This window comes from Chlamydotis macqueenii, chromosome 1 (assembly GCF_036417535.1).
Source record: "Chlamydotis macqueenii isolate bChlMac1 chromosome 1, bChlMac1.mat, whole genome shotgun sequence".
Lineage (NCBI taxonomy): Eukaryota > Metazoa > Chordata > Aves > Otidiformes > Otididae > Chlamydotis > Chlamydotis macqueenii.
Genome location: NC_141556.1, coordinates 207,316,555 through 207,330,423, shown reverse-complemented (window position 1 = coordinate 207,330,423; position 13,869 = coordinate 207,316,555). Strand labels below are relative to the sequence as shown.

General features: G+C 39.6%; 1 protein-coding gene across 2 annotated transcripts in view; it reads left to right on the top strand.

Annotated features, from left to right (window-relative positions):
* TMEM135 (transmembrane protein 135) overlaps positions 1-13,869 on the top strand; it is a 185,744-nt gene that overhangs the window by 115,259 nt on the left and 56,616 nt on the right. For both annotated transcript variants that reach the window (XM_086739648.1, XM_086739649.1), the window contains exon 6: positions 1,944-1,990. In XM_086739648.1, the coding sequence (XP_086595774.1) occupies positions 1,944-1,990 (47 nt within the window). The remainder of the gene's footprint in view (positions 1-1,943; positions 1,991-13,869) is intronic.

Sequence of the window (13,869 nt, the reverse complement as noted above, 5' to 3'; positions counted from 1 at the left end):
CGAGTGAGGTGATCCTTCCCCTCTCCTCAGCCCTGGTGAGACACATCTGTAGTGTTGTGTCCAGTGCTGGGTTTCCCAGTACGAGACAAACATGGACATACTGGAGTGAAGGGCTGTGAAGGTGATTAAGGGCTTGGAGCGTCTCTCACACAAGAAGACGCTGAGAGCTGGTGAAGAGAGATCTCAGAGGGAATCTTAGTGATGTATATAAGTACTCGTTGGATGGTTGTCAAATTTACTAAAAAAAGAAAGATAAAAAAATGAATACAAGAAAAAAGGGCAAGAAAAAGACTGTTTAGTGAAGTGACTTTTTAATATGATGATTGTTGTTTGAATGTCTGAATAAGGTTTCAGCTTTGGAGGGTTAGGGCAGATCTTTTTAAGTATAACCCGGGTTTAAATGGAAGTCTGCGTTCACTGCTAGTTTGAACTGAAATACATTTTTGTCCTTGCGTTACCCTAATGATTTCACATACAATGATTTCAAGTGTTTGTATTTTGATGCAGAATAATAAAGTACAATAGTACTGGTGAGGGAAAAGGGGAAAAAATTGGTAGTTTACACAGTAAACATTATAATGTCTTGTGTGACCTTGAGGATTTAAAAAAGGGAAATAGTTTCATTGTAAGATTTTTTTTTTTCCTCTGAAAGTCATTGTAAGCTTTTCCTATTCACATTTTTATCGTGCTTTCTGATCTGTAGCAACACGCAGCAGGCTACTGTTCTGTGTGTTTGTAACCTTCACATATGCACTGCCACCAGCATTCCTATTTCTTTTCCCTTGAGCTATCTGATCCTATCACGATCAAATCTTCTTCAGCCCCTGAAAAGAAGTGCATTTTCTAAAATGCTTGCAATTTGTCTGCAAGGTTTTTGCCTCCTGAATGATGGTATGAAGATGGGCCAACGTATCTAGACCAAAACAGTATTTTGCTCTCCAGTTGTATCTGGCAAAGATGGAGAGGATTAAGGCAGGTTATGAATTTAAAGCATGGTGTAGTTGTTTCTGAAACAGCAGTATGTACAAGCAGTTCTGCAGTCAAGGTCTGTTGCGTTCTTTGTATCTTCTGGAGGATGGCTTCATCCTTTCTCCTCTTCTCTGCTCCCGTCATGGAGGTCCCCCTCCTTCCCTGTTCCTATTCTGGTGCTTTTACACCCTTCCAGTGATCTCCTTATCTCAGCAAATTCACAGAAAGCTCTCCAAAGTTTTGATTTACTTTATTTTCCTCCTGGAGTTCATTTTCTTCAGCATTTGTGAGTGGCTGGGCGGGTGGTAAGGGGGAGGTAAGAGCACCGAGCCCCAGCAGAGAGGATGGGAGGAAGAAGTAGGATGTTCCCCTCACAGTGCTGGAGAGCTGCTCAGTTTGCTCGCTGACCCCTGTATGATCACATTGATAATCTAGAGCAAGATGGGATTGTTCCAAGCGAGTCTAACACTAAGGTAAACTACTAGAAAGGTTATTGTCGCTTGGGAATGGAATTATCTGCCCTCAAACTTGCTGGAAAGTGGTTAAGCAGAAGCAGCTGTCTGTGCAGGCGTCCTAAATGTCCCATGTAGCAATATGATATCGGAATAAACTACAAAAGCAAAGACAGACAAAATATAATGTTTAAATTTCTGTTCTGTTGCTTTATGGTTTTCATTCTATTGTTTTATTATTTATTATTTTATTCCAGACTGGTTTAAGTGGCATCGTTTGCTGTGTCTGTTGTCCCACTACCCTGGTGTGGATTTCACATTTTTTTAAATTCTACAGGAATGGCTGAAGGTCCACTAGAAGCAAGAGAGTCCTTTTTGGTGGATTCAGATCAGCTTTCATTCTGTCTCATCAAGTGTATAAAGAAAGTTTAACTTTTACAGTAACAGCTGTAAAATCCTCGTGATCCAGAACATGCACTAGTGTGGTGTTTTATGTAATAACACTCTTTCTCCTTCTTGTAGGTCCTTCTGTTCTGCATCACAGCTGCTCTGTTCATGTTCTTTTTCAGGTATGTTGCTAGTCTATCTATTTATCTTTGTAAAGATTATTTTAAACGGCATTTCTAAGAGCTTGCTTGATTTTTGGTATTCATTTGAAAACTTGTATATTCTCAACTCAAGCTTTCTGAGTTGAGTAGAGTGCTTCCATAGCATTAAAAACCCAATGCTGTGAACATAGTTGGGCTAAAAAGGGAAATTCTGAGTTAAGTGCTTTAAATCATTGAGATTATACTGGTTACTTAAGGACCCTCCTCTCATCTCATATAGTTAAGACCCTGGAGATCTAATATTACTGAAATACTGCTTTTCACATATATTCTTAAATACCTTACGGCAGGAAACTATCATTTTTTCTTCTGGTGAAATTAGAGGAGAATAGGAAAATGAGATTTTACAATCTTTAATATAAAATATTTGACGTACGTGCACATGCAACTGCCTTATTTCAATTTTAGTTTCACATACGTTCTCACAAGTTACCAGTTGTATTCCTTTTAAAAATCATACAGGAGTGGGGTCAGATGAGACGCTCATTTTAGTAACTTTTTTCTCTCTGTGTTTGCAAGATATACATAAAAATACGTTTACCTTGTCATTGTTTCCCTTTTAAATACCAGACTTCTCAAATTTTCTTTATTGTATCTCAAGCTGGAAAGTTGCTTACTAAAGGAACTTTTGACTACAACCCTTTGACTTAGAATTTTCTGTGGCAAGTAGCCATCTATGGTTCTTCGAGCTGTATGATCCCCTGGTAATTGCAAAACTCTGGAAGCTGCAGCTTGTTTTCTCATAATGCCATTACTTACAAATTACTTATGGATATTGGCCAAGCACAGTCTGTGGATGGGGGACAGCTGTTGATTTAAAGGATTCGAAGAAGCATTCCTCATTTCACCTACCACCCATTAAGACCCTTGCATCGGCAGTCTTCTCCTGGAGAGTTGTAAGGTTGAACTTAGACGCTTGTCTGTATGAATTCTGGTTAAACCAATCCAAAACACTAAAATGCTGGTCAAAGCTATAAATGTATGATTTTGGAGGAAGCTAATTTTCTCCTGTTTATGTTTTTGGTAACGTAGCAGTGTTTTAGAGACAACCTGGAAGTTAAATGAGAGCTGACCAAAGCCCAGAGATATTTGGTGAATTCCTCCCTGACCTGACACAGCAACACTGGCAGTTGAATGGGCTCCAAACCACTTTCTCTTCTAAAATTAGCCCCTCCCTGCCAGAGTTCATGGATATCCTGTTGAGCAATCATCAGCAACATTTAATTCCTTTGTCTCTGGTGTTTTAACAGAGGAATTAAAATACAGGACCAGGAGGTTATAGGTCCATTAGTTTAGTTCTCAGAAAAAAAAAAAAATTGTAAACACAAACAAAACCAGTAAATCAAAGTAGGTTTACTAAAAAAAAATTACTACAAAACAATTTATTTTCTTTTTTTTTTTGTTACTGAGTGTAATCGGTATTGTGGTTGGAACTTCTTCACAGTGATTCGTGTGGTACTTTCCTGAAGTTACCAGCTGTAGGTGGTCTGTGTGACAGTGCCTTTGGGTGGGCACAGAACTCCCGGGATAATCTGTGGACAGAGTTGTTGTCAGAGGTTGGCTGTTAGACAAAGGAGATACTGACTGTGTTAACAAGCACCTACGCAGGTCCTTCGTTGTTTAATATTTTAATGTTTAAATAATAGCAAAGATAACTGTGGAAATGGTTATTGCATGTGTAGGTGAAACTGCTGGCTAGGAGCTGCAGTTACTTTGCAGAAGAGACTTGGAATTCAGATAGATACAATCTGGAGATACAATCTGAAAAACTGTAAAGCTGTTTACTAGGTTGAGGTGATGCATTTACAGGTAAGGAGCTGTGGCAAATCAAATGGTTTGGGAGCCGTTCACTGAAAAAAAGACCCAACAGTAGTTGTTGCACTCTGCCAGCTGAGTGTAAGTCAAGAGTGTCACATTCCTGTAACAAGGGGAGCACCGTGATGGGATGTATAGAGTTTGTGAGGGACATAAAATTGTCTTTTTGTTGTTCTTAAAGTGTAGGAAGTTCTCAGTGTATTTTTGTGTCCTTTTTCGTTATTACATGCCAAGAAGAAAATTGAAGAGGCAGAGAAACCTCAGAGTTTCTCCTCCAGTGATCTGGAACTTGGAAGACATGGTTTATTTAAAAGGATGGATTGTGGTTGTTTAATTTAAAAAAAATAAATAAGGGATGGAGTAACTGTCTTCAAGTGCGTACAAGACTGCTGAAAAGAGGGAGAGAATAAGCAGTTTGTTCTTGATGGCTGTGATAAAAAGGGTAAGAGATACAGCCCATCTAAAGCAGCAATCACAGAACAAAACAAAAACTGTGAACAATCTCAGAATGATTCTGAAGAATGAGAGGAAAAAAAGAGCCAGCTCACTGACCCACCCCTACTTACATACTGAACATGACGTTTATGGCATAGGATACTCTCTTTGGCCCGTTTGGGTCAACTGTTGTGTCTGTATCCCTCCTACCTCTCTGCACCTGCACATCAGCGAAACCTGGGAAGCCGGGCAGTGTCCTGGGTCTCTTTAGCAACAACTCATCGCATCAGTGTGTTTATCAACATTCTTCACATCCGAAATCCAAAACATGTCGGCTACTGAGAGGAAAATTAACTCCATCCCAGCTGAGACCAGGACAACCACTTAGAGGAAGGAGTATTTGACTTCCTGAGTGTCTTCCACTTTTTGATGGCTGTCGTATTGTGAAATATTTAGTGTAATAAGCTGTCAGGGACGGGGGCCAGTAAAGACTCTGGAGGAGGAGAGCCTTGCTGTCCTTTGGTATACTTGGTATACTTGGAAATACTTGGAAATAATACTTGGAAAATAATTCCAAGTTACAGCTCTGTGCTGCAGAAATCACCGTGTTTTCGAGAATGGATGAGGTGGGAACAGGAGGGCAGGCAAAGGCAGGGAACACCTCAGAGATCCAGGTGCACAGAGGCATCTCTGAAAATGAGTAGAGGGAGAAACATGGCTCTTCTACCACACCTGATTGAAGCGTTCTTCCACAATTTCTAGTCATAGAAGAATAATTGGAGAGGAACAACTACACAGAAAGAAGACAGGCGACAGAGGTGTCGCTCGATCAATCCTCAAAGGTTTTGTCCAGTTTGTCTGGACTAGGATTTTGAGTTAGTCGTTATCGTATCCTGTATGTGAATTCATCACTGAGTCTCCTCAGAAAGATTTTGGACAGCCCTTGGAGGAGTCCTCTGGATCTATCCTGAGCCCTGGGGGAGGCAAACTTCCCATCTCAGTTGTCATCCATTGTGATCTAAAATAGAAAAGATTTGGGAGAGTTGTTAAACTGCATTTCCTCTATTTAATGACTCAAAATCACTTCAGTCTTTTCCTAACCGTAAGTGGATCAAACTGACAAAATCATGCTGGTACTTTGAGAAAAAAACCCACCCTATTCAAAGTCAGATTTGCTTGGCTTGTAGAATATCTTCCTGCTGACTCTGAAACCCTGCTTACTGTAACAACCAGAAAACTCTCTTGTTTTGTTCCAAAACAGCGCTTTTCCCAGGATAGCTTTTTGTCCTCCCCACCCTACCAAAATGTCCAAAAAGGTGCTGACAGCAGTAGCAGTCTTGGTCACCAAGATCATACATAATCCCTTTCATCATCAAATCCTAATACCTAAATGGTGTAACCTGAAGCTTAAAACCTTCCTAAAAATAAACTTAATGTCAACATACCTCTGTGCTACCAACATAAGACTGATACTTGAGAGTCAAATGACACAGGGAGTGAAAGCAAAATAGTCTTTATTTTCTGAGTTCATACAAGTTGCCTTATTTGAGGTTATCAGATTCTCTGAACTTAAAAGTGATGACTATCCCTAGTTGGTTGCTCTAGTTGGCACCAGCATTCCTGGCAGTTACAGGGTTAACTGAATTTAGCCACTGTTTTTGCTCAGTGTAGTTTTCGGCTGGATCACTTTCCTTGCACAGCTCCTACCGTAATGCACAGTAGCTGGCATCAGTGCTACAAGCCAGTGGGGGTAAGTGAGTTGGACAAGGATGGAAAGCAGAGATGCTCTTCAGTGTTCACATGGACTTTGTTCATTTTAGAGTGACTGCATAGCAGCATGGCCTAAGGTGATTTTTACTGAACCTGTTAACATGAAAAGTTGATTTGGAAAGTTCAAAACTATCATCTTTGTTGAGGGTTTAAAATATATTCTGTATATCACACAACTCAGAGTCATAGAATCAGAGAACAGTTTGGGTTGGAAGGGACCTTCAAAGGTCATCTAGTCCAACCCCCCTGCAAGGAGCAGGGACATCTCCAACCAGATCAGGTTGCTTAGAGCCTTATCCAGCCTGGCCTTGAACGTTTCCAGGGATGGGGCATCCACCATCTCTCTGGGCAACCTGTACCACTGCTTCACCACCCTGAGGGTAAAAAATTGTTCTGCTTATATCAAGTCTGAATCTACCTCCTTCTGTTTTAAAACCATTACCCCTTGTCCTATCACAACAGGCCCAGCTAAAGAATTTCTCCCCATCTTTCCTGTAGGCCCCCTTTAGGTACTGGAAGGCTGCTATAAGGTCTCCCTGGAGCCTCCTCTTCTGCAGGCTGAACAGCCCCAACTCTCTCAGCCTGTTCTCATAGGAGAGGTGCTCCAGCCCTCTCATCATCTTGATGACCTCCTCTGGACTCTTTCCAACAGGTCCATGTCCTTCTTATGTTGGAAAGTCCAGAGGTGGACACAGTACTCCAGATGGGGTCTCATGAGAGCAGAGTAGAGGGGCAGAATCACCTCCCTTGACCTGCTGGCCACGCTTCTTTTGATGTAGTCCAGGATGCGGTTGGCTTTCTGGGCTGCAAGCACACATTGCCAGCTCATGTTGAGCTTCTCATCCACGAGCACTCCCAAGTCCTTCTCCTCAGGGCTGCTCTCAATCCATTCTGCGGCCGCTTTCAGCATATCTTTCAGGTTGCCATGTTAATAACTGCCAGTTAAGTTGAGCTTGCTTAGTGTTGCTTTCAGAAGGCAAGCGCTGTGGTTGCTAGTTATCCACTAAGAGAGAACAAGGTCAGTATGGCAGATAGCTGCCACATGATCATACCTCTCCCTTGATGTGGGTATTTTCCTGCCCACACCAGTAGGAAATACTGCGGTAACAGATGCATGAGTCTTGGTCTGTGGAAGAAGAGGCAAGTTCTTATTGATTTATTGGAATATTTCCTTTTCTAGTATAATGAAGTTGCTCAGTATCTCATTATAATTTCTGTCTTGAATTATTTTCAAAACAAATTCTGTAATGGTCCTTTGGCCAGGCAGTTAGAATTTGCTGATGTTGTCTTTGATTGCTGACCCTTACATGTCTGATTTCTGCTTCCAAAGCAGCAGAAAGGCTCAAAATCCTCTGCAATGGATCTGAGGATTTTATTATTTAAAAAATTGAAGTAATCAGGTATCCTTCCTGTCATTTGGAATAGAAAAGGTTTCTCCAGTGAAAGGTAAATTCTGAAGAGCAATATTGAAAGGAAAACAATAGGAAGAGGGAAGCAGAGAGTGACTGAAGAGGGAAAAAATAAGATCGTGTCAGCAGACAGGACAGAAAATAGAAGAATATACGAGGAAAACAGCAGCTGCGATACTGATGATAGGTTTACAAGCAACAGTGTTATATTTACAGACAGAAGAAGAAGTTTATTTTAGTATCTTTTTTTTTCTCTTCCATCCTTTTTTTTCTGCTGCTTTTCTGCTAAGTCGTACCTCTGTTCTGTCTCAGAATGCTCCGCTCAGCTCCACTGAAAGTGATGAAATTATGCATCACACGTTTGTGGATAGCTGTAGTGTACAGAAACTTCACAGTGCAGTCTATCATATGTGTATTTAATGCACACACACAGTTAACTGCAGTTGAAACAGGGTTCTTTCCCCTTCCACTCTTCCCCCCCCAACAAAAACCTACATACAGAAGTGTGTCTGGGGAGAGGAACATTCCCATGCCTTTAGGAATTCATTTTCAGGTGACATTGAACTCTGTGGGTACTTGATGCTCATCACTTGCTCAAAAAAATATCATTTGTGATGTCATATGATGTCATATATGATTTGTATAAAAATGCACCATTCTTGGAACAGAATCCTTCTATTAAAAAAAAAAATAAAGTGTCATGGAATTAAGGTTGTGGGTGGAAAGGCTTTGATTATACCATGATTTCATGTCATCTTCCTTCAGTTCAAAAAATTCATGGTACTGTCTGTTAATAATAGTATTTTAGAATAACTGTATACACTAAAATGAACAAGCAGGAGAAATCTCATAATATGTAATGTAAATATTTGTAAAATAGAATTTAATTAATGTTATTTTATTAGCAGTTTTATTTTTAATATTGCACTAGTGGCTTTTGGTAGAGTGATGCAACGGCTGTGCTTTTATACATATTTGAAGAAATCCACATAATCGAAAACTTGCCATCTCTGCACAATAAATGAACACCTACGGATAAATCCTATCCGCATAAACTTAGGAAATCCAGCAATTTGGGTGAGTTTGTGTTGGCAGACTACAGCGCTGGTTGCTATGGTGGTTAATCTTTTGACTGTCTACTACCAGTTTGTAACAGGCGAATGTGATTCAGCTGCTCCGAACCCTAGAAAGGAAAGCTCCGTATACGAGCTGAAACCAGGTCTCACGGGAAGCTGGATGCTTCTGATGGTTGATTGATCATAAGTTGAGGATGAAGTCTGCCTTCTACAGAGATAAACGTTGAGATGTTATTGTTCTTAAACAGTAATTTCAGACAATCAGAAGTTATTGCTGTGATTTCCCAAAGCAGAACATGGTGTTTTTCGTGACTCAGGGTTTGCATAGCTTGCAATAGAAAGCTCCTTTGTCTCTTAATGTCATCTATATGTTATCTGTTGATTGAAAATGGATAATGAGGAATACAATGAAAAGAACATCTAAGAAAGGCAGATGCACTGTCATATCCTGCCATTAAGACGGAATATTGAAACTTGTGTAAAGTCACTGAAAACCTTTAAGAAAGGTCCTTTTGTTTGCAGAGCCCTTTATTCTCTCTCATTAATGAAATTCTAGCCTCCCAAATTACAGCTATTTACTCTTCTTTTCCCGGTGAAACACATATCCTGTAATTTATTCAGTATTTTCGACATGATATTTCAAAGTGTCTTTATTTTCTTTTAAAAATGTGTAGTACCAGTGCCATATCAGCCATACCTAAGCTCCCTTTTGTACAGAAGCAACTACTTGAAAGATATTTTTTCTTTTTAATACTACTCTCTTTTTTACTGTAGGATAAGCAAGCTTAATAGTTAGATTTGCTATTTCATATCAAATAATCCTCACCTTTCTTATAAAGATTATTTTAAAGTCCTTCACATTTGCTGTAGAATTACAGGAGTACATTAAAAGTTCTCTGCTATTGAATTATTAGGTAATAAATCAGAAGAAAAAAGCAGATGAGAATTTTTTTTCTGTGTTTATAAATGGTTTTTACTGCCTTTATATAAACATCTCAGAGTTAATGGTTCAAAGCGTTGTTTTGGTAACTGTCATGAACCTTGATTTCTTAGGTATTTTTGATGACCTGGTGAGTAGATGAAAACATTCAGTCTCCTCAGAAATGCTATAAATATCAGTTAATTTTATTTAGTGTGAGCAAAAGTAAAACATCACATCAGAGGATGGAGTGGTGGATGAGAAGATAACCTTACCGGTTAACTCTGACACTTCTCTGGCAGAGCACTGCGTTCAGAGTTGCATATTCTTAGTCCAGGTGCGAATATGAGTGGAAAGGTGAGATAATCTGTGTTCTGTTTATATGCCAATAGAATAAAAGGTGAAAAAGTATTTTTCTTTTTTATTTTCGTGAAGCACATTTTTTTCTCTCTCTCCTACTCATTTACCAGACTTCTGCATTTCACTTTTTCTTTTTTGGTCACTTAAAACTTGCAGTGCTGTGTAGAATTGGTTTTGGTCTGAAGGGAAGTTGCTGCCGCGTTTTGCAGAGCTCTGGTGGTGGCTCTCTGCTGCATTCACAGGAGAGGGAGACTGATCTCCCCAAGCTCACCTTGTGTGTCCACCGCTGTCTCAAAAAGGATGTAGTGGAGTTAAAGGTATGTCTTTTAGGTGCAAGAATTTGAGATAATTAGTTTGTCATGCAGGTAAGTAGAATTTTTAGGTTTAAAGGAATTATCAAGAGATTATATATTAGGGCACAAAATTGCAGTGTCCAGTGGGGCACGCTGGGCGTCTTCGGTAGATTTGGGAGCCTCTCCTGACGATGTTCTTGTACCCTCCTTTAATCACCTGCGGTGGCTCCTGTAGGATGTCCATGAGCAAATCCCACTTTTTTTTTATTTCTAGATTCTTATATATGGAGGTATGAATCGCTGTTTCTCACCTGTTCATTTGGGTAGTGTGGGAGGAATGGGACAATAATGATATTTATAAAATTAAGAGAAATCAGTTCTGACTTCCAGTCTGGTATTAAAGAGAACCTTACAACAATTAGATCTTTAGTGTGCCTATGGTGCCTGCTGGAAATAGATTTTCAAGATTCGTCTTCAATTTCAGGCACCTGTCTGATATATTTAAGTTAGGAAACATGAGGAAAAAGATGGGCAAATCAAGAGGCCACTCCTCATCTTGTGTGGGCTTAATTTATGTTGCAGAGCTGCCTTTCTCTAGCTGATGTTTGTGCACCAAACTTACTTGCATAAATCTGAGTGGAATAAATCTAGGCTAATGTCTTTCCTTGAATTACCTAGAAGCCATATTAAAATAATTCTGAGAGGTGATAAGTGTTAGGAATTCATGAGGTGCTGAAAGCGCTGAGAGGTCATGGAAGATGTTTTTTCTAACTTATTCTGCATACATGGCTTGTATTACCCTTCTATTTCATGAACCCGTTTTTTAGCTTTAATATGAAAAAAAATACCTTGTGTCCTGCTAATAAGAACAAAAAAGGAACGGGACTTATATATATATATATATATAAAAGGTATACATTTTAGTATTGATTTTTTCTGGGTTATCAACAAAGTCTTTGGATGGGAATGACAGGAAAAAGACATCATAGAATCAGTTCTTTCCTACGTGGAAAAAATATGACAAATATTTGAAACCCTCCTTCTGAATTCTAAATGAAATGGGTTTAATTTGTGCAGTAATCTAAAGTACAAAACTACAGTGAAGTTTGTAATCTCTTTGGATCCTAGTCAAGAGTAAAGAGGGAAACCGATTAGACTTATGATGCATCCTAGAGATGCATCTCATGAATTGGGAAGGCAATTTAAATGTGCTGTTGTTTTATGTTTATCTTTCAAAAAATACATAACCATGTTATCATTGACTTGTTACTGAATTCCACATGCATTTTTGGTAATATTCACCTGATTTCTGTCATATTTTTTACCAATTAGAGAATAGCATTTGAAGTATTCCATTAAATTAGACATCTGTCAAATAATATTCACTTTAATAAGTTTTTTTTTCCTAGTGCCATATAAATTTTCTTGAAAAGATATATGATAACAGTATAGTAAGTTTAGGGATTAGAATGTAACATTTAATATTTATGTTCACCTTCTGAATAGATATGTTGATGCTAATGAAAAGTTATCAGAGCATGCTTATTTTAGTCTTAAGATGCCGGAGTTACTGGGCTACTTTCCTGAAAATATCCCGAGAGAAAACTTTCCAAGTTTTGATGATGATTGTTAATCACTCAGTGCCTGTTGTGTTTACAGTTTCTTCTGAGGAAATGCATGCTACAGCAGTCTTTATTTCTTGCACTTATTATTTTACTGTCAGCCACGGTATGGCTGTCATGTCAAGCCAAGCGATGTCGAAAAGCCCACACGTGTCTCCAGTAAGAGCTTACGGAGAGCACATCTGTATGCATCCTGGAGAACAAAAACAAACCTCAGCATCTGTACTGTAGGATTTAGGTGTTCAAAGGGATAAGCATAAATATCTTTACAATATGTCAAAGACTCCTTTCGATGGTAAGTTTTAGGAGGAGAGAAGCATCTCTTAACAATCAGAGCAACTGTTACCTGGTGCTGTTCGTGTGCGGAGCCGTGCTGGTGCCCAGTGCCGGTCTCTGCATCCCCCATCCCAGCCAGCAGCTCTGCAGTCTCTCTGAAGAGTGGGTGAGAGGATAGGAAAGGTGAGATGGAGTCTACAACAGCAGCCGTGTTGTTATCAGCAGCAACAGATGATTTGTGTCACTTTCCCTGCGTTGTGGTCAGTTGTTGGCAGTGGGGATGGAAGCTGTGGGGAGGAAAGGGGCTGGGAGGAGTGGGGAAAGGGATGCTGTTCTCCAGTGCCTTTCAAAACATTTTCTTTGAACCCCTCTCAGTCCTTTGACTCTGTGTACACTTGAGAATGAGTGATGGGCTACGCCAAGTGCCAAAACTGGCTGCTTCTCCTTTAACTGCTCTCCTTATCAGATACGCTGCTTGAGCAGAGAAGAAAAGAGAAACGTGAGGAGGGGAGGCAGGACAGCGTCCACAGTGAAGGAGGAAGAGGCCAAATAGGACAGGGTTTGCACCAGCCGTGAACCAGCTGTAGCAGGAGGAGTGGGAGAACGAGTGGTTGCGTTACTAGAGCTGTAGTGCAGCTTTGTGTCTTTGGTTTTACTAAAGCTCTTCGGAGAGAGTACTTATTTAAAAACGTGTTGGACGATCCAAGTACCTGATTTACAAGTCACCAGGTCATTTTTTCCTTTTTTTTTTTTTTTTGCCCCTACCTCTTGATCTAACAGGGAAACGTGATATACTCTTGAAGCACTCTGTGTCTTTGACTGTTTTTATATACCTAAGCATTACTTAAACCTTTTCAAATCCCTTGAACCACCTTTCTTGTTAGAGGAGGTTTTCCAATCCCAGTTCATCCTATTTTTGACTTTGTCTTTCAAGTTGAAAAGGTGACAGTGGATTGAAATAAGTAGGCGTGTATTTTATTGCTGTGTTATACTCTTGTCTTCAAACTAGCTCCGTTCTTGAAGGCATAAACTATGGTGAGATTAGATCCAAATGAGGAATATTAACTGTGTGGGCTGAAGTCAGGCTGGTTTTTTCTAATTTTCCCCTGGTTAAATCACACTACTCCTGATCCTTCAGTATGCAGAAAGGCTGCAGAGAAGACTTTCTCAGCTGTCAGTGAGTGAAGAAGATGCTGTTCTGTCTAATTCCAGTCTCTGCTAGCTTATTTTGTGCTTGCAGATTTTCATATTGAGCTGTGCAGATATATCTGTTCCTTAGTAATACAGATGTGAAAACTCAAGGTGATACTCTTAAAGTGGATGACTTCTCTTTTCTTGGGCTTCACTGCTTTTAAACAGAAATGAAACCACTTTTACACTAAACTCAGGTGGATTGCTTCGCTTTTTCCCATCGGTTAAGTAGTGCAAATGATTTTGCAACTATACGGGAGGAAAGGAATACATTTCGATGAAAGTATTTTATGTTTTCCATTGCCACTTTGTTTGGTACGTATGCCAATTTGCATGCTATAAAGCAACTGAAAGAGGGATATTGGTACTTTGTATACACTATTAAAAATGTACCTAAATAGTTGTTGTGGTTTAGCCCTGGTCACCACACAGTTTCTCACTCTCTCTCCCCCTTCCCAGTGGGATAGGGGAGAGAATTGGGAAGAAAGGAAAACTCATGGGTTGAGATTAAGATAGTTTACAAGAATAGCAAAGGAAAATGACAATAATAATATAATATTAGGATACTAAAATATAGAAAATGAACAGTGCACAATTTCTCACCACCTGATGTCCCAGTGACTGATACAGCCGGTCCCGAGCAGCAATCATGGAAACAAAACTAAGCAGCAAGC